Raw genomic sequence first — 25,927 nt, 5'->3', positions numbered from 1 at the left:
TTGATGCATTACTGTTGGCCCGAAGGCCTTTCCAGTTTCACCAGGGCAGGTGGGCGAGCAAAGGCTCATACAGGAGGGGTGGGATTTGCTAACAGCGGTGGGATTTGCTAACAGCTGCCCGAGCGCCTCCAAAGAAGACCTAACAACTCAAGAGCAACTAGCTGCTTCGCGAATGAATCTACTACGTCTAATGCAAGTAGAACGTATGGCGGTTGGGGCTGAAAAGTTCATGGGTGGCGACCGCGTACCAGAAAACGTAGCGTGGTTTAGGGAGAATCGTTATTAGAAAAACATCCATTTTGACATCGATGTTAACATCGATTTAAAATTATCGACGTACGATAATCATCGATAGCAAAACATCGATGTTTTTGGTGGGAAATAAAACTGTCTATTTTGTTTATTATACGTGCTTATTAATTAAAGCTACGTTTTACGGATTATAAGCGGTGTTTAATTATTGGACTTGACTCGGACATCACATGTCACAATTTACATTTTCTAAATTCACATACATAAAATCTAAAAAAAAAGTGTCATCTAATTTAAAATAGTTGTACTACTTAAGGACTTACCAGCTAGAAAGTACATCCACCCTTAGATATTTTATTCTCTTCAACATATCGATGTTATCGAAACCAAAACATCGATATTAAAACTATGTTAAAACATCGATGTTTTCTAGCTAATAATCGATGCAGGAACATTGAAGTTTTTCAGCTAAACATCGATGTTTATTCAATATCGATGAATATCGATCATCCCTAGGGTGGGTAGGCTTCCCACAAGATGGACAGACGATCTATTGAGGTTCGCGGGGATTCGCTGGATGCAGAAAGTGTAGGACCGATCTTTGTGGCGAGGCTCGGGGGAAGCCTATGTCCAGCAGTGGACGTCTGTTGGCTGATAAAATAGAATATAACACAATATTACGTACCTAATATATACGCTACAGGCTGACGGGCATCGTCAAAGACAAATTAATCTCTCATCTGAGGAATCACGACCGTCATCAGTAATAAGGAAGACAACGCGAGGAATAATACATGATAAATAAAACCCACACGGCCTTCTGCTCACAAGCTAAAATTCCCTGTACTATGAGAACTCTGTAATGAATGCAGTGAGCAATATTATTTGAAATGTGTTTTTACGATAATCAAATAGTCGATGCCTGTCTCTGATTGGTTCGAATTATCACCTCGTATCAGATACACGATAAAGTAGTCTTAACGCGGTCAGCTTGATTCACTTTAACTAAGTTCACATTTAGTGTTTCCAAAAAGCACACCCATTTAAATAAGATAACAAATTTGTAAACGCTTCTAAAAAAAAAAATTGTGATTGAAAAAGTTAAAGATGGTGTTCCACATGCCGAGATTCACGAAATGCTGCTGTTGCATACCCTTGAGGATTGGATCGTTATTAATCGGATATCTTTCGATTGTATGTATACAATGTTAATGTTTAACAAAACTTTAAGTTTTATTTTTATATGAAACCTTGAAGATGTTCCGTTATTTATTATCGCAAAGTAATTTTATTAAATTAATTGCTTCTTATTATTATTTTATTATTATTATTATTATTCGACTTGTTTTCTCGGCGGAGCCGGTAATTGCATGTCAGCACGGTCGCAAGTCAAGTGCGAACTGCTTGTGTGTTGGGTGATGGTGTGCTATCTTCAAACTGCATAAACTTCCTCACGATTCGGCAGGTGTTTAAAATAGTGGATTTTTGGAGGGTTATGATAAGGAGGGACTTTGTTTGAGTTTGACTAATTTAAAGCTATGAAGATGGTAAGGAATGACTCCTGTTGTGGAAAGAGCTACAGTTTCTATATTATTATTATTTATGTTATTATTATTAGTTATTGGTCTGTGGGCTGTAAGAATAGAAAAAATATTGGATATTTCAAAGTTACTTCAAACGTCTCAAAAGGACTATGTCAAAAGGATTCAGTATGTGTATTTTTTTCTGTACGCGACCTCAAAAAGTCTAAGGCGTCCCCAATCATATCAACATAGGAAAAAATAGGTAAAATTTTTCGAAGAGCACGATACCATACTGATTAGTGTATCATCAATGACTAAGAAGTTCATAATAATACAGGGTGGCCCATAAGTCCTTTGAAAAGTAAAATTTGAATAAAACGAACAGGGCGCGCGTGAGCGGTGCAGGGGAAGCGGGGGGAGTAACTTCGGTTTCTGGGAATTTAGTCGCGATGGAGCGTTTTACCGGAGCGGACCGTGCGTTTTGTGTGCGCGAGTTTTATAAAAACGACAATTCGGCAACCGTTGCGCGGCGTAAATTTCGAGAACACAAAGGTTTACACAACTTTGACGACACTCCAACTCTTCAAACGATTAAGAACTGGGTTGCTAAGTTCGAGGAGACCGGTTCGACGTTAGATAAACCGCGGTTGGGTCGCCCAAGGACGTCACGTACGGAACAAAACATTGACACAGTGACACAGTCTATTCGCGAAAATCCGACACAGTCAACTCGTAAGCGCGCCAGAGCATTAAACGTATCCAGGACATCGTTACAACGGATTTTGAAGAAAGATTTACATATGCACCCTTACAAAATTCAGTTGGTTCAAGAATTAAAGGAAACTGACGGTATTCAAAGACAAAATTATGCGAATGAAATGTTGAATCGGTTTACTTCCTTCAATAACATAATGTTCTCTGACGAGGCTCATTTCCATCTTAACGGGCATGTTAGTAAACAAAATTGCCGCTATTGGAGCCCCATCAATCCAAAACTTAAGCATCAGAAGCCCTTACATAGTCCGAAAGTGACTGTTTGGGCCGCTATGTCAGCCCATGGTATCCTAGGGCCTTACTTCTTTGAGGATGGCAGAGGGCGCGCAGTTACTGTTACGTCGGAGCGATATGTGGCTATGATCGAAGAGTTTTTCATACCAGAATTGCAAAACTTTTCAGGCTTTAATGCCAGGACGTGGTTTCAACAGGATGGGGCCACTTCTCACACCTCTAACACTGCTATGCCCGTTATCCGTCAACTTTGTCCTGGCAAAGTTATCTCTAAGAGAGGAGACATTTCCTGGCCTCCACGTAGTCCAGATCTGACCCCGATGGATTTTTTTTTGTGGGGCTACCTTAAGGCTAAAGTATACGACACAAACCCGCGGTCAATTGAGGCCCTAAAAGAAAACATCCGCAGAGAAATGACAAGCATTTCAGCAGTGACGTGCCGCGCAGTCATCGACAATTTTAGACGTCGTTTGCAAGAGTGCCGTGATCGCAACGGATTACATTTAGGAGATGTTATTTTCAAAAAATAATTCCCGTTTTTTAAGCTTTTTATGTAAATAAAAATTTAATTCATAATGTAATTAGTTTTATTTTAATAAATTTTTTTTCATATCAAAGGACTTATGGGCCACCCTGTATTAGGCGTGGTCATAAATCATCGAACTTTGTGGTTTGTTTTTATATTTAGTTGTCGACTAATCTATTAAATAAACTTTCTAGCAATATACAAACGTTCATTTTGACTTTTTTCCTATGTGTAATTGAGGCTAAAACCCTTTTTGTACCGGCTTCTTGCTTTCTTAAAGACGTTCATTAATAATGACCAAAACTTAAACCTATTTCAAGCCAGCAGGACATACCGACTGCAGTTTGTCAGTCACAAGTGCAAATAAAATCTATGGTCACAATCATAATAACTTACAAATTAACAGGTATTGCTATTAGAAAGGAATAATTGGAGCCATTTTACACAGATAATTTAATCATTCACAGATAATCTCTTGTGTAGCACTAGCTTCAATTTCCTGGTTGATCTACCGAGTGGCTTCGTTTGTGGAGAATAATAAGGATAGCCCAAGCACGGAGCACACACAAGAAGAGTTGGAGCACCACGCGCTTTCTCTATACCTATCATTTTCTTACTCTATACTTGTCTTTATCTACTATTTAATAATAAGCATTATTTTGCTTTATGGGGCTCACTTGGTAAGTTTTTATTTACGTAAACTAAAAATATTATTTTGCAAAACTAAGTATAAATTCTTGACCGTTTAAAAACTATTTTGGACTTATTAATCGAATGAAAATGAGGATTTAGTAGCGACATATAAAATTATATTTTGTTAAAACTAATAAACTATGTGAAAAAAGGTACTCTTGGCCTATTTTCAAACATTTTATTTTAATTGAGTTCATTCAAATTCCATTTCAATTAGTTTATTCTATTTGTTTCTTAATATCAATACGAGTTTGTTTTTAAATTATTACGATAAGTATTTGTCATCGTTTTCTTAGAACTCGTCGTGTTCGACCAAGGAATTAACCTATTGACACAGTCTCCTGAGTTTCTCGTTGAATCTCAGTGGGTTGCGATTTCGATCCGGTGGTAGATTCAGCGAAGCACTAGGCACTATTACTAGGACCCGTGATAAAAAAAAACTCAGGTAGAGCTCACGAGACTCACGGGGAGAGAATTCGTCCGCCCTTAGTTGGATTAGCCCCATAAGCTCCCGGTCGGCGGTGTATCGCGTTCCGACCCGGCAGGCTGGTTCTGGCCCAGCGGGGTATCCCGGAACACCAGCGGCACCGCCCGGGTGGCCTGGTAGGGCCGCCGTACCGCGGAGACTGACGTCGTTGGTCGTCGACTATCGACTCGACGACCCCTCGGTCGGGCGTCCTCGGGGTGGCGCCGCGTGTCTGGTTGTAGTGTTGACCGCGGGAACCCCCCTACTCTGAACGAGTTCTGACCCCGGACGGAGATCGGACGTCGGGTGTAAGAGTGCAGGGGAGTCGTTTAGTGGGTGGGCCCTAAAATCCTTGGGCCCGCGATCTGCTCTCAACACCTGCAGATCGTTGAGTCTCACATACCCCGCGCGCCCACTAGGCGCGGGGACCTCGTAGGAGGTTCGGCCCCGGCCGAGAAAAAAAAAAAAAAAAACCCCATCAGCTCCCAACGATTATGTAGAGGAAATATTTTTTCGTTTTTATTTTCAACTGAATGAAGTTTTTAGACTTTTTTTTGCTTTTTTTCCAGAAAAATCCCAAATATCTTCGAATTTACTTTAAAGCTGCGTTATATTTACTAGTATTGGCTGCTGCTATGGTTGTAGTGTCGTGTGTGTTTTTGGGCTTCATAGCAGCTATACTGTTGCTAATTTGGAGCTGTAAGTATTCCAACTAACGTAAGAAGTACTTTGACAACTATTAACTTTTTTTTTTAAACTTACTGTCATAGGTATGTTATCGAACCTATTTACCTTTTGCTTTTTGATCTGCATTGCCTATTGAAAATATTCCTTTACGATTCACGATTGACTTCCACGGTGAAGGAATAACATCGTGTAATAGAAATCAAACCCGCAAAATTATAATTTGCGTAATTACTGGTGGTAGGATCTCTTGTGAGTCCGCACGGGTAGGTACCACCGCCCTGCCTATTTCTGCCGTGGAGCAGTAATGCGTTTCGGTTTGAAGGGTAGGGCAGCCGTTGTAACTATACTGAGATCTTAGAACTTATATCTCAAGGTGGGTGGCGCATTTACGTTGTAAATGTCTATAGGCTCCAGTAACCACTTAACACCAGGTGGGCTGTGAGCTCGTCAACCAATCTAAGCAAAAAAAAAAAATGTTGACTGTGTGGTCTTAAATAGCACCATTCCATCTCTTCTCGTGACTAATCGGCGGGAATTGCCGGAGAATGACCAGCAGCTTTCTGTGAGGTTCTATGAGGTTTCGACCTCATGTTTCTAGATGCGTGGTGGGATCACAATCAATGTCAATGGATTCTGGTAATCATTTAACAACATGTAGGTCATAACTTAATTAAACCATTTACGTAGCAAAAATAAAAACACGTTATGAAATCCCAAATAAACAATAAAAAATAATTGTCATTACAGTTTTAGCAATGACTGTCTGCAATTTAACGTCACAAAACTGCGGCCATTTTAATTTAGCCCGCTTTTTTTTCCTTCACAGTTTTTTTGTTTATCTGTACGATTGTTGTGAAAAGTACAGCATTGGAATTGGAGGAAGAGAACAAGCCAAAGACTTATGAAATGCAGAGTTTATATATCACGGGAAGAATACCATCTGCCTACAGTTAAAATGCACTTTTTACTTAAATAAATGATTATTAATGCCCACTTATGTATATTATGTAAGTTAAGATAAATAATGTTTTTTATAAATTGTGTCATTTAATTTAATTATTGTATTATTTTCTAGTATAATATATGCTTTAAAAAGATCAGATTCGATTTTTTTTGGATTACTACTGTATATCGAAATGTTATTTTACATAACTTTATTCAAAAAAGCGATGTTATTATACTGGTGGTTGGTGTGGCTATATGAAGGTGAACCCACTGCAGTTAGCAACATCCTCTATTCCTTTTCAGAAAAGTAGTTACGCGCTGCAGTTTCAAGGATGGGATATCAGAATCTGTTACACATGTGTACATCATAATTATTCATTTAATTTGATATTAGCTGTAGTGTTGTTATTTCTAGAAAATAATCCCGAACAGCGCCCCTAGCGGCAAACATAGGCAAACGTTCCAACTCCATACTTTGAGATAACTTTTACGCTATCGAAAACGTTAAAAAACTTGCACTAAGCACACTAAGACTTTTTCTGTTCGGGATTATTTTCTTTAAATATTTCTTAAAACAACACTAAAGCTAATATCAAATTAAATGAATAAATATGATGTACTAAGCACACAGTTTTTGGTAGATCTGATGTCCAAAGGTGACTGCCAACATCTACGTATGTCGATATAAAAAGGTTTTTTAATATACCATAAATATTTTTTGTAGATTACATTTCTCATTTTAACTATAAATAATCTTAAACATTGTGCGCATGAAATAAAAATGGATGAACATAATAACTGGCGAAGCCATTTGTCTGTGTTTTTGAAATAAATGCAAAAATAGACTATTATCAGGCTGGTATTGTTAGTGATAATTTAGATTTGGATCTTTAAGTTAGATTTTAATTGGTTTAATAACGGACCAAACAGAAAAGTGCTTTGCTTGACAGAAACTTGACAAGAAAAGAAATATTTGACAGAAACACAAAACCCACATCTTTCAAAGTCAAATTGACAAAAAACATCTTTTTTTAAGTGATTTTATGACTTGCTAACTAAGACCTTTAGGTCAAGTCTTAGTTAATTTATATTCTTATTTTTATGAAAAATGATAATATGGAGTGAAATGAAATGAAGATGATTAATTTGAGACATTAATCAACTGAGAAGAAATTAAATGAAATGAGATGAGATGATATGGGATGAAATATAATCTCAGTAAAATGGTAGTAATTTACTGAGAGTTTTTCACTGGACTTTCTGTAGAATCCCGAGAACATCTTTCAAAGTCAAATTGACAAAAAAATATTAAGGGATTTTACGACCTGGTAACTAAGACCTTTAAGTCATGTCTTATTTTAATTTATATTCTTATTTTTATGAAAAATGATAATATGAGTCGACTATTATCAAAGCCGGCAATGTGACTGTTGGACAATTATTGGTAAATCAGAAAAACGAATTATTGACTTTGTATTCCATTGGCAGTCACAAAACTCTTCTCAACGACATCTTAGATAAATAACAGGTTAAGTATTAACCTTTATTTAATGCAGGTTTTGAACCGTATTCTTTGAAGGAGACGATTATATTCAAATCAATCTGTATTGACATATCAATAACATTTTTTTGTCCAAATGCACAGATTGCCACCTTTGATAATAGACGACTCATATGGAGTGAAATTAAAAGAAATGAAGATGATTAATTTAAGACATTAATCAACTGGGATGCAATTAAATTAAATGAGATGATATCGGATGAAATATAATCTCAGTAAAATAGTGGTCGTTTACTGAGCTTTTTCAGTGGACTTTTTGAGGATCCCGAGAAGTTACGTCCAGCGGCTTTGCTTCATTTTCTCATATTTGTGTACTTTCACAGATATTAAACAGTTAATAAACCACCGTTATTACACATTTAAACCTGAAGAAACACTAATTAGACAAAATAAAACCAATCACACAAATTCACTCCTCGCGCTCCCGCCAAAAGTCCAAGAGTTTTGTGAATTGTTGTCATAGATAATACACATATTTATGTTACGTGGTAACTATTAAAATAATCTGTGTATTTAAGAATCGGTGTTAATTTTGATAATCACCATAGATTATACACTTAATATATTTGAGAATAATCACCGTATTTCTTGATGCCCTTTTCTTACGTTGAAAATTTTGCAAAATATTGTAAATAAAATAATAAATGGAATTGTTTATTATATGAACAATACAGAATGTCGAATAAACACGGACACACGTCTAATACTACAGTACAAAATCAGGTTCGTTAGCGTCTTAGAAAACATGATAAGTTCGCTATTTTTATTTCGTTTTCCTCCGTTTTTAATATTTAATTAACACAGATCCCATATCACACACTCAATTTTTTATTTCCTAAATTCATAATTTCAGCTAATACGATGGATAAACGATACTGGAATGGCGGAAGGAAACAAAAAAGCAGGCTTATTGAGAAAAGTCATAGAAGTTCTGCTACATCAAGGCTCGCAAATGATTCCAGTATACATGGAGAATATACTAAGCTACATCAGCGATAAAAATACAGACGTAAAGAAACAGGTCGCGTATTTTGTTGAAGAGTTGAGGTGATTATCAAATACCATGCTTCACAATTAAATAACTATAATGATTAACAGCTTGAATTAGTACTGCTTTAATTTTAAAACTATTTTCCAAACATAACGTTTCTCTGTTTCAAAAGGAGGGTTAATAAAAATAATAAACAAATCCTAACCAAACAATGTTGATACATGTGAAAAGGAAACTATACAGATTGATATGGTCATGGATTTATATTGTCCATTCATTGGAGCTCTTAGTATTTAACTATGACTGAACAAGGGATTTTTTCATGACATTTAAAAACCTAAAGTATAAAGAAAAAAGTTACAGTGCAAGTTAAACTCTTTGCTGTCAAAGGCAATGAGAGCATAATATGGTCTTAGTTTAACACCAACAAAACATTTCTACAATATTACAGTAAAAGTCACCCTGAACTTCTTCCCAAGATCGTCGCTCAGTTGCGTCTCCTACTCCTCGATCCAGTCATTGCAGTACAGAAGAGGGCTATCCAAGCAGCCAGTATACTGTACCGTAATACGTTAATGTGGATCTGTAAAGGTGATGCTGAAGTCTCTGAAATGAAACATGTATGGGAACATTTAACTGAATTAAAGGTAAGCATAGCTGTGTGATTATTATGTGTGCGACAGCAATTCAATGACAATAGTCACATGAAGTCTGTAGGGGATGTAGGTAGAAGGAGGGGTTGGGGATTAAACACAAGCAGATTTTGCTGAAAGCAAAGTAGCACTTGAGCGTGGAGTGCATGCAGGCTTGGCGCATGCCGTTACTACAATTATTATGACTGAATTGATGAAGTCGTCGTGGCCTATAGGATAAAGACGTCCGTTGTTCTAACGTCCGACGTGTTCGAATCCCGCAGGCGGGTACCTATTTTTCTAATGAAATACGTACTCAACAAATGTTCACAATTAACTTCCACAGTGAAGGAATAACATCGTGTAATAAAAATCAAACCCGCAAAATTATAATTTGCATAATTACTTGTGATAGGACCTTTTGTGAGTCCGTGCGGGTAGGTACCACCGCCTTGCCTATTTCTGCCGTGAAGCAGTAATGCATTTCGGTTTGAAGGGTAGGGCAGGCGTTGTAACTATACTGAGATCTTAGGACTTATATCTCAAGGTGGGTGGCGCATTTACGTTGTAGATGTCTATGGGCTCCAGTAACCACTTAACACCAGGTGGGCTGTGAGCTCGTCCACCCATCTAAACAATAAAAAAAATTACTCAAAGTAATTTCTATATATTTAATATCTTGCCTAAAATTAGTTTTGTCCTTCTTAAGATTATCTGAAGAGAGTGAGTCTTAGTGAGACATTCATGCAATCTAGTTTTGTTTTGACTGATTTTTGTTTACAATAAAGTGTACACAATCATTCAGTTGCTGAAATAAATCTGATCATAAAGTACTGAACTAAGATATATTTTTTTTATATTTCTGAATAGTAATAGTACATACTTCATTTACAGTCAGCAGTCCTTTACTTCTTTGAGCAAATTTATTGTAATACTGTTTGTAATTTAATTTGTATGTTAGAAATCTGATTAGGTCTTAAAAATCAAGTTCAATTTTATATATTTCTAGACACAGAAATATTTTTATTTGCACATATTTTGTAATTTGTACTTGTACAAAATATTATATACATTATAATAAGTCATGTTATATGTCACAATGTTAAATTATACAAAACATTTTACAGTTGATGGTTTTAAACATGATCGACAGTGAGAATGAAGGTATCAGAACGCATTCTATTAAGTTCCTGGAAGAGGTTGTGCTCCGACAAAGTCCCGGTGATATTGTTGATGCTGAATCCAGTTTGGATAGCCTACCATCAGATGTTCCTTTTATCAATAGAAAAGCTCTCGAAGAGGAATCTGAGTGAGTATCTTTTAAATGTTTATTATGGTAATAAATAGTTTATCAAGGAAATCTCAAGACTAACGACTGGTAGTTATAGACACTGCTATGCTGCTGTAAATCATGAAATACTCTCCTTAAAACTTGTTTGGTAGGAAGATGTATAATTTCGTCATCTTGAACAAAGTGAAAAAAAACAATAGAAACTGTTTAGTCTTATCATTATTTACCTCTTGAATTGTAAATTGGCCCCTAGATTATAAGCCAATACATAATTCTCTAATAAGTTTTAAGCTATTTGTACATACGCAAAGCTAATGTGCTCTTATGGATAAAACTGGTAGTGTACTCAATGTACCAATGTCTATGTTGAAATCCCACAGTTAGAGACCATTTTTTAAGTGAGATAAGTATACAACGGCCGTCTGGTGTAGTGGTAAGTGACATGGTCACTACACAAGGGGGTCGCGGGTTCGAATCCCGCCAAGGGGAGATATTTGTATGATAAATATAAATGTCTTTTCCAGGGTTATGGATGTATATTAAATATATGTATGTGTATAATAAAAATCTTACATTTATTTCCGTTATCTGGTACCTGTAACACAAGTTCTTTACGAACTTATCACGGGAACAGTTAACGTGGCGTGATTGTTAGTAAATATTTATTAATTTATTTATATTTATTAAAAAAAAAAAAAAAAAAAACAGCACAGTGCTCACTAATTACTGCCATGGTGAAGGAAACATTGTGTTTAAAATATAAACTCCGTAATTTGCTTAATTCAGAGTAGTAAGGCGTTTTGTTAGTCCCTACAGGTATATTACATGTATATTTTTTGTGGCAAAACAGTCTCAAGTTCTATTAAGCGAGATAGCCATCATACGATACCATTGAGTCCCACATTTTGACCTCATATCTTAAGGTGGGTCATCAGCATTTTGTTGACCACGGGACCGCCCCTACTCTGACCGGGTTCTGACCCCGGGCGGTAAGAGTGCAGGGGAGTCGTTTAGTGCGGTAGGGCTCATCAGCATTCAAATTATGTCTATAATGACACCAGATTAGGTGTGAGATTGTTTACCATTCAATAGCTACTTTTTATTGCAGACCCAAAAATATTAAATAAAAAATTATAATGTTAGCTTAATTTTATTTTATAAACCTTATTTTTCAGCCATATCTTCAAACTACTGGTCAAATTTCATAATTCACAGCACATATCAAGTGTAAACCTGATGGCTTGTATGACAACGCTATGTTCTTTAGCTAAATTCCGTCCTAAATACTTGCCCCGAGTCATACAAGCACTAGGTGATCTTCACACGACACTACCTCCAACTCTATCACAGTCTCAAGTCAATTCAGTCAGGAAACATCTCAAAATGCAGATATTGAATTTAATAAAACAATCAACTTCTAATGAGATGATGCCGCAGTTGACTCAATTGTTAATTGATATAGGAATGACAGCACAAGAGATTAATAAGGCAGTACCGAAAGAGAAAAGAAACAAACGCTTAGGGGAAATTAGGAATGGGGATACACCATCTAAACGGTTCAGAATCGATTCACCTCAAAGTAATAGTCAAGGTAGCGACAGTAACAGCCGTAGTGAATTCATGTATGATGATGACAGCCAGTCAAGCATCACAAAACCTTCTGCAACAGAAGACAGTATCCTCGAAGGCTTAAATTCTGTTGACAATGTTGTTAATCTTGTCATGAAAACATTGCAGAATTGTCTACCAGATAACATGCCGCCCTCGTTCATAAATGATTACAAGCCAATACCTAACTCTGGTAGCAAAGTACAAAAGAAGAACTTGACTAAAATGTTGATGAGTTTAATAAGAGGTGAATCGGAGAATACACAAATAGTTACACAATCAATAGAGGTAGATACACAACCTACACAGACAGTATTACAACAGAGCTTGTCCGATATAGCTGCGAAAATACCGTTAATAAGGGAAGATGACGAGAAAACCACTCTCAAAAATGCTGTAGCTAAATTACAAGAGTCAACAAAAGACAGGCAGATAGAGAGTGCGGTTTCTAAACTAATGGAAGAAACGAGACAGGAACATTTGAAGGAGGAAGAGAGGAAAGCAAAGGAGAAAGAGAAACCGGTTCCTCCACCTACTCCGACGGTGCCTAAACTGAAACAGAAAGTGAAGCTATTGAAACTACAGGAAATAACACGGCCCATCCCAAAAGAAATAAAGCAAAAGTTGATACTGCAGGCCGTTGAGAGGATTTTGAATGCGGAAAAAGACGCCGCTATCGGTGGAGCCGAACAGATCCGGGCCAAATTCATCACGATATTCGCTTCGAGTTACACGCCGGAAACGCGCGATCTAGTACTGAATTACATTTTAGACAATCCCGCCGAGCGCATCAACCTCGCCTTGAAGTGGTTATATGAAGAATACGCATTCATGCAGGGCTTTAACCGACATCCGGTGACCCTACAACCGAAACTGCACGAGAAGCACGATCAAAACTACAACCAGTTGCTCTGTGCTCTCGTCACCCAGATATCCGAGAGAGGCGACCCTGTCATGGAAGGATGCAAAGATGTTTTACTAAGGAAGATATATTTGGAGAGTCCGGTGATCACGGACGAGGCCCTGGATTATTTGAAGCACTTGGTCACTGAAGATCAGGTGGCTCTGTTGGCTTTGGAGTTGCTAGAGGAATTGTGTTTGATGAGACCACCTCGGGCACACAAATATGTGACATCGTTGGTCTGTCATGTTTGTAAGTAACTTATTAACTTACTAATATTTATTTTATAGGTAAAAGAATTCATTTTTTATAAAAGTTAAAATGTATTTGCATAATTTATTCGTCTATTTGTTCACACATCATGTGACTAATAGGCTGATTTTTTGGGAATTTTTCTTATTTAAAAAGCATTATCATTTATCTACTAAGATGAAAGAAGCCCTACATATATAACAATATAATACAATTCTCCACAAATTTGAGGTCCCTAAATTAAATCCATTTTGTGTGTGCATAGGATCAACCTTTTTTTCATTTACTCAAAAACAAAGGTTGTGCCATTCATTCCTGTCAAGACAAAAGTTAAAAAAGATCTGCGATGAGAAACAACTTTGCTTCAATTGTTCCTAAACAATAATCATAAAGATCAGCGGTTTTCTATCGGCATCTGGTACGAGTGCGGCTATGTATACCTTTTAGAATAAAATATATATATTTATATATTAAAATTTTTTTGTTCAGAAAATTCGCCAAACATAACTTTGTGACTGATAACGTAATATAGTCTTGATGTTAAAAATTTTAAATTGATTACTTCTATAAGAATAATAAATTAAAACAACATATGTTGTTGCTGTGGGTACGACGACATAGCCCATACAGTGTTACTAGGATTCAAGCTAAGCCCGCTTTCTCGCCGGATCTTCTCAGTGGGTCGCGATTCCGATTCTGTAGTAGATTCATTCGTGAAGCAGCTGCTCTTGAGTTGTTAGGTCTCCTTCGGAGGCACTCGGGCAGCTGTTAGCAAATCCCACCCCTCCTGACTGAGCCCTTGCTCGTCCACCTGTCCTAGTGAAGCTGGAAAGGTCTCCGGACAACCAGTAATCCTAAGATTCAAGCTACATTTTCCAGTAATGAATTCCAATATAAATCAAATTTTTTTTCAGTGAGCGAAAATGAGGAAATCCGCGATATAGCTTTGAAAGCTACCATAAAAGTTTACAAACGTGGCTCGGAAGCTGTTAAGAAAGTCATCGAGAAACACGCTCTCCTGTACTTAGGGTTCATATCATTGAATCATCCGCCCCCGGAACTTTCAAGCACCAGAACTAGGATCATGTGGAATGAGAATTTACATAAGCTATGCTTGAATTTAGTTGTGGCGCTCTTCCCAGAAAAAGAAGGTAATGTTTGGATTAATAGTAAGAGCGATTACTCCTTGTGAAAAGTGGTCTTTTGTAAAAAAAATTCTTGTATACAATTGAACAAGCTCACGTTTTGCTCTGTGACTGCCGGAACCCATAAACGCATCTCATTAATACAAATAAGACTAATGTTGTTTTATTAGCCTGGATTTTTATATCACATAACTTGTAGTTAAGCGCTTACTCCGAAGTTCATTCATGTTGAAGTGGCTCGTTGTACTAAGCCTTTAGCCACTTGCATCTTACTGTTTTTTATTTATGGTACTAAAAAGTCCACTGAAAAAGTCTGAGTAAATGACCACCATTTTACCGAGATATTTCATCCCATATCATCTCATCTCGTTTCATGAAATATTTCATTTCTGCATTAGTCAGCTTCATTTCATTTCATAATATCATTTTTCATATAAATATATATATAAATACACTAACGGACCCGGCAAACGTTGTTTTGTCATATATAAGATTTCTAGGAATTTCTAGTGTAGAAAAAGAAACTAACTTATTGTAAGTGTGTAAGGATGTGGTAAATGAGTGAAAGAGGTATGTAGTGCTGTGAACGATGAGAGAATATATAATAAAAATAACAAAACCTCATTCAACCACATAATACCTCATTATAACAAAAAAAAAGTCTAAATAAAAAAAAAATTGTTGGGGTTGGACAATCCTAATCACTTAGAGGTATAAAAAATAGATAGTAGCCGATTCTCAGGCTTACTGAATATGCATAAAAAAATTCATGAGAATTGGTCAAGCGGTTTCGGAGGAGTATGGGAACGAACATTGTGACACGAGAATTTTATATATTAGATATACAAAAACTTGTTTTCATAAAAATTAAAATAAGACTTGACTTAAAAATTAAAATAAGACTTTGGTCTTAGTTACCAGGTCAATAAAAAGTCACCGTACCAACACTAACCCACTCCTGTCTGCAATCTCTGCCACTTGGACGTATGTTTTAGGACTACTGATGGAAATAGCAAGGATATACGGCAGCTCCGGTGCAGAGGCGAAGCGCGTTGTACTGCGAACCATCGAGGGTCCGATCCGGGCGATGGTATCCAAGGACCTGCCCGACAACGAGTTCGACGAGGACGACGCCACGCTGCGCCCCGCCTTCAGGGAACTGCTCGAGAACTGTCCCCGAGGGGCAGAGACTCTGCTCACCAGACTAGTGCATATACTGACCGAGAAAGGTAACTAATGTTGGTGCTTTTAGGTACTTCAAGCACCGGTCACCGTCCAGCGAATTAACCCACAGACACAACCCACTGAGTTTTTCGCCGGATTTTCTCAGTGGGTCGCGTTTCCGATCCGGTGGTAGATTCTGCGAAGCACGGCTCTTGCTAGGGCCAGTGTAATTCTAATGAATACACATAAAATTTCCATCACGAAACAAGGTCTAATAATTAAAACTTTTTTATACATCAAGCTAAACACTACATGTGATCGCTGTATATGGTCAATGTCATATAATAGTACATTTTCCTTCGTACCTATTAGCTGGTAGTCTAAGTGGCTATTCTAGTTTCGCGCGGACGGCTAGGTGAGTTCACGTGTTCAACCTGAGAGAATTTGCTAACACTAACCCTAGCAAGAGCAGTGTTTGAATCTACCACCGGATCGAAAACGCGACCCACTGAGAGGATCTAGCGAGAAACTCAGTGGGCTGTTTCGGGAAAGGTATTTGTTACTATGCCCTCAAAATCCGACAGACGGACAGCGCAAAAAGTGTTAGCATTTGTTACAATTGTTACAAGTATTTACTTGTTATATAAGTTTGGCGAAACACAGCCGAACGTCGCCAGATTTTGATAGCCAATTTAATATTATTTTTTCAGTTTATTTTATTTATTGTTTATTTTTTATGTTGCTAGTGCCGCCAACAGCCGAACTAGTGTCGAAAGTACGAAACATATACGCCACCAGAGTGTCCGACGTTAGATTCTTGATTCCCGTGCTCACCGGACTGTCGAAGAGAGAGGTAAATCGTGACCATTCATTTGAAACCACCCCGGAAAAAACAATGCGCTTCAGCATTTAAATTTAACGCAAAATTAACGTAAAATTTATATAGATATGATATAATGTTACGCGCTAGGGCTCGGGATAAATAAAATTCCACCAAAGTACAACTAAAAACTGTATTCAACACTTAAAGCACTTAAAACATTCAACAAACACTTTAAAACTCTCAATTCGCTTGTTCCGCTTCGCTTCAGGTGATCCGTTCGCTGTTTCGCTTCGAGTAGTTCCGATTATTAACTGCCTGCGTGCCATCTCTACAACGCTTTTATAGCCGATACCACATCCCTAGAATTATCGAGAATATTCCACACATCTCTAATAGTAGTTTCCGATGTCTGTCAATAGATGGCGTACTTCTCGAGGGTTCTAAGCGCTACTAGATCCTTCGATATTCATTCGACTATTCGGCGATAGATGGCCTTACTCTTACCGGCGTAACAATAATAACAATAACATATTAGTATTTATTTTTGAATCGTTACCTTAGTATAAATAAGTATTCTTCCAGCGTCCGGACAATCGTTGAGTCGCACATGACTCATGAATGAAACATGCAATGAAACTCTCATCAGATATCTGTCTTTTCATTTCTCAAATTTAACATTACAAATTGTAATCTTTGTAAATGTGTAGATATTTATTGAACCAGCTTGACACCTCAAGGTCCGTACATAAATGCAATTATATTGTACAAATACATAATATATCAACATATTTTAATAGAAATCCTCAATTGAGTCTTCGATATCGCCACGGCATTCACGCCATGCCCACAGGCCACTTAACACCAAATGGGCTGTTAATTCATCCGGATACGCAATAATAATAAAAATAATCTAGATTGGTATAGGAACTGATGTTCGACAACCAATGAGGTATGAGGTAAAATTCTTAGAATACGTCAAAATCAAAAACGGTCCCCTATAATAATTGCAATTACATGTTAAAACTGACTCCTTTAATGCCAAGGTTTAATCGAAACGGTAATATGTAAATGAATAATTTCAGATCGTGGCAGCCCTGCCGAAACTAATCAAGCTCAACCCTGCCGTCGTGAAGGAGGTGTTCAACAAGCTGTTGGGAATCAACGGGACGTACGACGAGCAGTCGCCCGGTAGGTGGCGCCACCGACGCGGGTCTGAGAGAGAGAGAGAGCATACTTTATTGCTCACCAAAACACTATTAACATTAGACAGTCAACAAGCAGATACGTTTGTACTTTAGGCGGTCTTATCGCTAATAGCGATTCAGGCATCTGACTTCTTTTTTTTGTTATTGCATTGATTGGTAGACGTGCTCACGTCCCACCTGATGTTAAGTGGTTACTGGAGCCCATAGACATCTACGACGTAAATGCCGCCACCCACCTTGACGTATGACTTCTAAGGTCTCAGTATAGTTACAACGGCTGTTCCAGCCTTCAAACCGAAACGCATTACTGCTTCACTGCAGAAATAGGCAGGGTGGTGGTATCTAACCGTGCGGACTCACAAGAGGTCCTACCACCATTAATTACGCAATTAATTTTGCTGGTTTGATTTTTGTTACCATATGTTATTATTCATTCACCCTAGAAGTCAATCGTGAACATTTCTCAAGTACATATTTCATTAAAAAAATTGGTACCCGCCTGCGGGATTCAAACACCGGTGCATCGTTAATTACGAATGCACTCGACGTCTTATCCTTTAAGCCACGACGACTTCTATGATAATTACCGCTAGTTTTGGTAGATCTTTAGCCATCGATTGATGTTCATTTGGACCATTAAACACTTAGTGTAATGTCCTTACACTGATTCCACACCAGGTTCAATTTTGTAGTATCGGAGGTCCGGAGTGCGTATAGGACATAAATAGTCTTACATTAAATTAGTCTTAGGACCACAAAGGTTTAAGGTAGTACTTTTTCCATCTTAAATAATGAGCGAAACGACAAAATGAAAACAGGCACACGAAACATTCTCTATCACCTATTGATTTTATATGTATTATTTAAAAAAATATATGATTGTTTTCAGACATAGCAATCAGTAAGTATAATATTAATGTTTATAATCATACGCGAGTGGTTACAAAAGACAATAAATCTAATAATAATATATCATTGTTTAATAAGAAAATCTGAATTTATATACCACTCATCGAGATGTCAATATACCCCAAAGAAAACAAAAATTAAATTAGAATAAATGAGAAAACGATTTAAAAAAAACACACACACATCCGACCGTATGCCTCTAACGTCGAGTAACAAGCAAAATATATTTTGATTTGTTCCGAACTAGAAGTTCGCACGTAACTAGATACTTTTAAGATACGCAATCGATCATATTTTACTCTAAAACAGGAATATGGATTCTTCTGCTTCGTTCATTTGCCCCCAACTAGATGGCGTTAGTAGTAACATTTTTGTTTTTTCGGACTATTTTCGAATCTCGCTATTATTATTATTATTATTTATTGCTCTCATGGGTGGACGGGCTCACAACCCACCTGGTGCTCAGTGGTTACTGGAGCCCATAGACATCTACAACGTAAATGCGCCACCCACCTTGAGATATAAGTTCTAAGGTCTCAAGTATAGTTACAACGGCTGTCCCGCCCTTCAAACCGAAACGCATTCACGCTTCACGCCAGAATTCAGGTGGGCCTTGGTCTCGTCTGCCTATAAGGGCAATAAAAAAAGATGTTAAATGCAGTTAATTAAGTTCTCTGGTCGTTACACATCTCAATTTCTTCAATTTTCCCCGCGACAAGAGACTAGCAAACTGCTATCGATAAATGACTAGTCACTAATACTAAAGGTACAGAAATCTATAAATATTTTATAAAAAAATAAATAGACAGGCTGGTAATACGTACCTACCTGTGCGGACTCACAAGAGGTCCTACCACCAAGTCAAGAGATGGCTCTCGCGGTCACCGGGTTCGCCTGTAACCATACACGTGTTGTTCCAGTGTCACCAGCGGAGCTGCTGCTAGAGCTGCACCTCATCGACCCTGAGAAGGCGGACCTGAAGTACATCATAAAGGCGACGGCGCTGTGCTTCGCCGAGAAAAACATTTACACGCAAGACGTAAGTCTGGTTTGTTTTACGATGCAATTACTTATTTCGCCGATAACCGATTTTCGACCGTAATCACTAATGCTTCAAGATTTAAATTGTTTTTTCATACAAAATTCTCCCTTTGGTTTTTTTTTTTTTTGCTTAGATGGGTGGACGAGCTCACGGCCCACCTGGTGTTAAGTGGTTACTGGAACCCATAGACATCTACGACGTAAATGCGCCACCCACCTTGAGATATAAGTCCTAACGTCTCAGTACAGTTACAACGGCTGCCCCACCCTTCAAGCCGAAACGCATTACTGCTTCACGGCAGGAATAGGCAGGGCGGTGGTACCTACCCGTGCGGACTCACAAGAGGTCCTACCACCAGTAAATTGACAATTCGGAAACAACTGGTCATTACCAAATATTCGTTATTGATGACTATGAACTCTTTTGTCTTTGCAAAATTCAAACTCAAACGCCCAATAATATTTTGTTGGGATGGTGACGATTTTTCTAAACGGTACTAAATTTACAGACATTTAACTAAATTTAAATCTATTTACACATGGTTCGGTGAATAAAAAACAACATGTTTCTTTTAAAAGGTGTATTTGACGTTGATGACGTCATGAATGGTTCATATACAGTGGTTTTCGTTGCCACGAATTTAATATCTTTCACACTGAAAGTAAGGCATAGTTTTAAAAATGCAATTAATCATCCTTGATTTACAGGTCCTGGCAGCAGTATTGCAGAGGCTGGTCGAGGAGCCGAAGATCCCTGTTCTGATGATGCGGACCGTGCTGCAGAGCCTCACCCTGTACCCCGCCCTCAGTCCGCTCGTCATGAACATTCTGCAGCTGCTAATAGAAAAGGAGGTCTGTCCAATAGCTCACGGAAGTTCATCACTTTACACCGCCCGGTCTGAGCTCGATTGGTTTAACTCAGCGGTCGGGGAACCTTTTTAATTATTACCCCGAAATATTTTTGTGTAAGTTGATATTACCCCATGGCAAAGCACAAAAAAAAAAGAAATCACTTCTTTTTGATGTGAAACATCTATAGCAGCACGTAAAACCGTTTTAATTAATTACATTTTATGAATAATAAAAAACGAAGAAAAGTAATCTCGACATAAAAAAAAGATATGTTTTTATTGCCTTTGTAGACAGACGACCATACGGCCGACCTGATGGTGATTCGTTACCGTCGCCCATGGACTTCAGCAATGCCAGGGGCATAGCCAAGCCGCTGTCTACCGACTGTCATTCAGTATTCATATTATGGCATTGCAACCGTCGACTGTTGGCTTGCAGGCGTGGCTGAACAAGGTGGCGTGGGAGGGCTGGATCAAGAGCTGCGAGCGCCTGATGCCGGCGTCGTTCGGTCTGCTGACGTCCCTGCCGGCGGCGGCGCTGGGAGGGCTGCACAAGGCGCCGGGGCTGTTGGGCGGCCTGCGCGCGCACGTGGCCGCCCTGCCGCCGGAGCGCCGCGCCGCGCTGCCGCCGCACGTCGCCGCGCTGTGCCACCAGGTACCCGACCCACTCCCGCTCGCTCACTCTTGCAGGGAGCGGACGAGCTCGCGGCCAATAGACACACGGCTCATAGACACACGGCACACAGACACACGACCCACAGACATACGACCCATAGACAAACGGCCAATAGACACACGGCTCATAGACACACGGCTCATAGACACACGGCCCATAGACACACGACCCATACACACAGCCCATACACACACGGCCCATAGAAACACACAGACCACAGACAACGACAAACAGACACACGACCCACAGACACACGGCCTAGAGACACACGGAACACAGACACACGACCCACAAACACACGACCCACAGACACACGACCCACAGACACACGACCCACAGACACACGACCCACAGACACACGACCCACAGACACACGACCACAGACACACGACCCACAGACACACGACCCACAGACACACGACCCACAGACACACGACCCACAGACACACGACCCACAGACACACGACCCACAGACATACGACCCACAGACAGACGACCCATAGACACACGGCACATAGATACATGACCCATAAAAACGGCCCACAGACACGGTCCACAGACACACGGCCCATAGACATCTACGAAGTAAATCGTCGTTGTCAAACCAAAAAGCTGCTATGTGCAAAAACTATTTTGAATTAACTAGCAAAAACATTTGCGTGGTATCGACATGTGGTGCATAAAGAGAAGACGCATGTGACTAAGAGATGTATGGAAATGGTAGTGCAAGGTAGAGGGCGAAGAGGTCGACCGAAGAAGACATGGATGGAGTGTGTGAATGACGATATGAGAGAGAGAGGAGTGAGAGTTGAGCTGACGGCTGATAGAAGAGAATGGAAGAGGAAAATTAGCTGTGCCGACACCACCTAGTGGGATAAGGTAGAGAAAAAGAAGGAGAGTAAAAACGTTTTCGTATAAAATTTTATATGAAAGTCAATTTTAAGAACTATATCAAATGAAAGCTTATAAAATAAAAGCTTATGAAATATTAAAGCTATAGAGACACATAACAGTTTTTTTTATACGGTAGATAGGGAGGGCTGTGTAACTATACGAAATAGTCAAAAAGTGAAAATCTCAAAAAGTGCATATAGCAGATTTTGGTTTGACAACGACAATGCCGCCACCTACCTTGACACATGAGTTGTAAGGTCTCAGTTTTTACGGTACAACGGCTGCCCCGCCCTTCAAACCAAAACGCGTTTCGGTATGAAGGGTGGGGCAGCTGTTGTAACTATCTGAGACCTTAGAACTTATATCTCAAGGTTGTAGATGTCTATGGGCTCCAGTAACCACTTAACACCAGGTGAGCTGTGAGCTCATCCACCCATCTAAACAATAAAAAAAACCGCATTACTGCTTCACGGCAGAAATAAGCAGGGTGGTGGTACCTACACGTGCGGACTCGCAAAAGCTCCTACCGCCAATAAAGATGTTTAATGTCGTTTGTGAATCAAATTGAAACAAAGAGTCATTCAAAAATAGTCCAAAACTTAGTACATTGATAAGCTTAAATTCGATAAAAGAAAAATGTATTTTGTATAAAAAAACATTCTAGTCCGTCTCTACGCCAGATGGCGCTGTGCCAATAATGTTTAGTGCGTATTTCACATTGCCCTAGTAGGCAGACGAGCGTACGGCCCACCTGATGGTGAGTGATTACCGTCGCCCATGGACTTCAGCAATGCCAGGGACAGAGCCAAGCCGTCGCCTAAGTACTCTCCACAAGCCTCGTTTGAAGAAGGACATGTCATAGCGCTCCAGTAAAGGGGACCACGTATTTATTATACATAACTGCAACCGTGAGCTAATGAAATATTGTATTTTCCATACAGACAGAAACCCAATATCCAGCGTCGCAAGTCACAATGAGCCAGCCTAACCTGATCCCCGAACAGAACCCAATCGAGCCCCTACCCCCAGGAATGGAGTAATAAATAATTAAATAGTCAATTTGTAAATCCAGTCTAGTAATATCTTACCGCTAGTGTCTTCGTAACATATTGGATTTATTATGTAATTTGATTTGACTTTATCGCAAGCTATATGTCGTGGTTTCAATTTAAAATCTTCTATCTGACATTTTGGGCCAAAATGATGTTTTCATATATTACGAAAATTATTTTGAATACCCTATATATACTCAGCAAAAACTCCCATGTGCATATCTCAATATTTCATTTTATTACGCGTCAATCTTAAAAAATCCTAAATGTCGGTTTGAATTTTATTTTAGATCAAAGTATCCTATGTGCAAATATAATATTTGCATTTTTTTTTCAGGAGGTAGTTTTATTAGATTTTCTCGAAATCTACATTTATACACATAGAAGATTTCAAATTGGCAACGACGATGTGCTAATTGTACTTAGAAATTATTGGACCAAAGTGTACGAAGCATTCTGAGTTGGTCGGAGTGAAATGTTCCATGAAAATGTCACCTACTAGTACTCATTCAAAGATTTTATAAGCTCTACATTAGCAATGCTGTTTTTGGAAGTGTTAACAATGTAATTTCTGCTCATAATACTAACATTACAGTTCTGGTGTCAAGAATTTACAAGCAAAAATATATGTATATTTAAAGCTAGATTTTTTACATTTGTACAATTGAAAATCTTAAATTTATAAACGTGGTACTACCGTGGTGAACATGCTAAGCAACGGCACTGTACAAATCACAATTAAATTTTTCCAGGCCACCTATTGTAAATGAAATATTGTAGTATTGTATGCAATCAGTGTGTTTAGTGTGAGTTTTTTAACGTTCTCGATGGCGTAAAAGTTAACTCAAATTTGTATGGAATTGAAACAGTGCCCCTAGCGGCAAACGCAGGCAAACGTTCCAACTCCATACAAATTTGAGTTAACTTTTACGCTATCGAGAACGTTAAAAAAACTCGCCCTAAAGCCCACAGAATATAGGATATATTTTTAACCGGTCAAAAAACCTTGTCCTCTCAAGTTCCACTCCTACCAGTCTCAATTCGGAGATCCTTTTTTTTTTTTTTTTTTATGATTGAAAGATTACTGGTGGCCCGGAGGCCTTTCCAGCTTCACCAGGACAGGTGGGCGAGCAAAGGCTCAGCCAGGAGGGGTGGGATTTGCTAACAACTGCCTGAGCGCCTCCGAAGGAGACCTAACAACTCAAGAGCAATTGCTTCGCGAATGAATCTACTACCGGATCGGAATCGCGACCCACTGAGAAGATCCGGCGAGAAACTCAGCGGGCTGATGCATGGGTTAGGTTGCACGTCGACCTCTTTGTCGAGTTCGACGAGTACGGTTACCGGGGTTCCTCAGCCTGCTTCTAGTGTTAGAGCTGAAGGTATCTAACGGAGATCCTCCAAACATGTACGGTCCGTTTTTTTTTAAATAAATGTAATTGGAATTTTTCTAGAAAATAGAAAGTTTGTAAATATATTTTTATGAGTATCACGTGTAATTCGGCGACATATGTGAATTGAGTATGTTAAGTTTTAAAAATAAAATATTGAGGTTATATTGATGTTTTTCTTTACTTTTTAGAATTCAATTTATTTTCTATTATCGCCTATCTGCCCACGGTTGATGCTTAAAACCAAGTGGTCTCTGAACTGATCTATTAAAATAAAGAAAAACAGGATAAATCAAAACAAGTTTAATAGTTGGAGTTATTTAGCGCTGTTCGATTTATCAACCTTGAACAGCAATAGCTAAGTGTTAGAGAAATGGAATGCAGCCATTTTAGTTTCCTTTTTCTTACGCCTGGGGCGCTGTACTCTGTACTACTTGTCAAGCTGACATTCTGTGTACTTTTATATTTTTCTACCAATAAATGCGAGTTATATTGTGATCCTAAAAACGTATCATTATTTCTTCCACAACCACGTAGTTTTCCTACATGGTAGCAGAGCGTGGTTCAGTTGTGTTTAGTTGTGGTATAGCTGGAAATAATAATAAAGTGGATAAAACTTCAATCCGAAAAAAATTGTCGTTGCAATTCAAATTGAAGGGTAGGATCGTTCATCAAAAATTGAATATTTCTCGTGAAGATAAGCAAGATGGGCCCAAATATGTTTAATTTAGAAAAACTGGTAGGAAGAGAAAACTTTGCCACGTGGAAATTCAGCATGAAAGCATATTTGGAACATGAAGACTTGTGGTGTTGTGTCGAATGCCACGACGGCAAGCCGGTGGATGCTGTAAAAGATATCAAAGCGAAATCAAAGCTGATCTTACTACTGGATCCGCAAAATTATGTCCATGTGCAAGACTGTAAAACCGCCAAACAAGTGTGGGAAAATTTGCAAAAGGCATTTGATGATAATGGTTTAACAAGAAGGGTAGGTTTGCTTAAAGATTTGATCAACACCACATTAGATTCAAGTAACAGTGTTGAAGATTACGTAAGTAAAATAATGAACACAGCACACAAGTTACGTAATATTGGTTTTGATGTCAATGATGAGTGGCTTGGCACCTTGATGTTGGCTGGCTTACCAGAAGAATATAAACCCATGATTATGGGCTTAGAGAGCTCTGGCATTAAAATAAGTGCTGATTCAGTAAAATCTAAACTTATACAAGAAGTTAATACATCAAAATCAGCAGCCTTCTATACAAATTCCAGAAAACCCAGAAATAATACCTCATCGATAAAAACAAAGGGTCCGAGATGCTTCAACTGCAATAGGAATGGACATTTCGCTAAATATTGTAAACTACCAAAGAAACAAACAGCAAACAAAGGAGAAAGTACTAGTTTTGTGGCAGCTTTTTCAGCTACAGTCAGCAA

The 25,927-nt window shown here is 38.5% G+C and overlaps 2 protein-coding genes across 2 annotated transcripts; both read left to right on the top strand.

Annotated features, from left to right (window-relative positions):
- The first annotated feature begins 1,226 nt into the window (after nt 1-1,226).
- LOC114244471 (uncharacterized) lies at nt 1,227-6,255 on the top strand. Its single transcript, XM_028176311.2, has 4 exons — nt 1,227-1,446; nt 3,777-3,989; nt 5,038-5,167; nt 5,982-6,255. The coding sequence occupies exons 1-4, from the start codon at nt 1,360-1,362 to the stop codon at nt 6,107-6,109; spliced, it is 558 nt and encodes a 185-aa protein (XP_028032112.2). The 5' UTR covers nt 1,227-1,359; the 3' UTR covers nt 6,110-6,255.
- Nucleotides 6,256-8,198: 1,943 nt separating this feature from the next.
- On the top strand, nt 8,199-24,654 carry Sym (symplekin scaffold protein). Its single transcript, XM_028176189.2, has 13 exons — nt 8,199-8,384; nt 8,515-8,708; nt 9,104-9,299; nt 10,412-10,593; nt 11,751-13,336; nt 14,251-14,487; nt 15,477-15,710; nt 16,392-16,498; nt 17,551-17,656; nt 19,503-19,621; nt 20,332-20,475; nt 20,914-21,129; nt 22,986-24,654. The coding sequence occupies exons 1-13, from the start codon at nt 8,337-8,339 to the stop codon at nt 23,082-23,084; spliced, it is 3,468 nt and encodes a 1,155-aa protein (XP_028031990.2). The 5' UTR covers nt 8,199-8,336; the 3' UTR covers nt 23,085-24,654.
- Nucleotides 24,655-25,927: the final 1,273 nt, after the last annotated feature.

The sequence above is a fragment of the Bombyx mandarina genome, chromosome 18, assembly GCF_030267445.1.
Source record: "Bombyx mandarina strain Sakado chromosome 18, ASM3026744v2".
NCBI classification, from domain to species: Eukaryota; Metazoa; Arthropoda; class Insecta; order Lepidoptera; family Bombycidae; genus Bombyx; species Bombyx mandarina.
This window is presented reverse-complemented; position numbering and strand designations above follow the sequence as displayed.

What these genes read in the sequence shown, in the direction of transcription:
- Sym (XM_028176189.2), top strand. Translation starts at nt 8,337, where the DNA reads ATGTCGAATAAACACGGACACACGTCTAATACTACAGTACAAAATCAG. An exon ending in ATCGTTGGTCTGTCATGTTT is followed by an intron (nt 13,337 to 14,250) that starts GTAAGTAACTTA and finishes ATTTTTTTTCAG; the next exon opens with TGAGCGAAAATGAGGAAATC. An exon ending in GTACGACGAGCAGTCGCCCG is followed by an intron (nt 17,657 to 19,502) that starts GTAGGTGGCGCC and finishes GTGTTGTTCCAG; the next exon opens with TGTCACCAGCGGAGCTGCTG.
- LOC114244471 (XM_028176311.2), top strand. Translation starts at nt 1,360, where the DNA reads ATGGTGTTCCACATGCCGAGATTCACGAAATGCTGCTGTTGCATACCC. An exon ending in TAATCGGATATCTTTCGATT is followed by an intron (nt 1,447 to 3,776) that starts GTATGTATACAA and finishes AATCATTCACAG; the next exon opens with ATAATCTCTTGTGTAGCACT. An exon ending in ACTGTTGCTAATTTGGAGCT is followed by an intron (nt 5,168 to 5,981) that starts GTAAGTATTCCA and finishes TTTCCTTCACAG; the next exon opens with TTTTTTTGTTTATCTGTACG.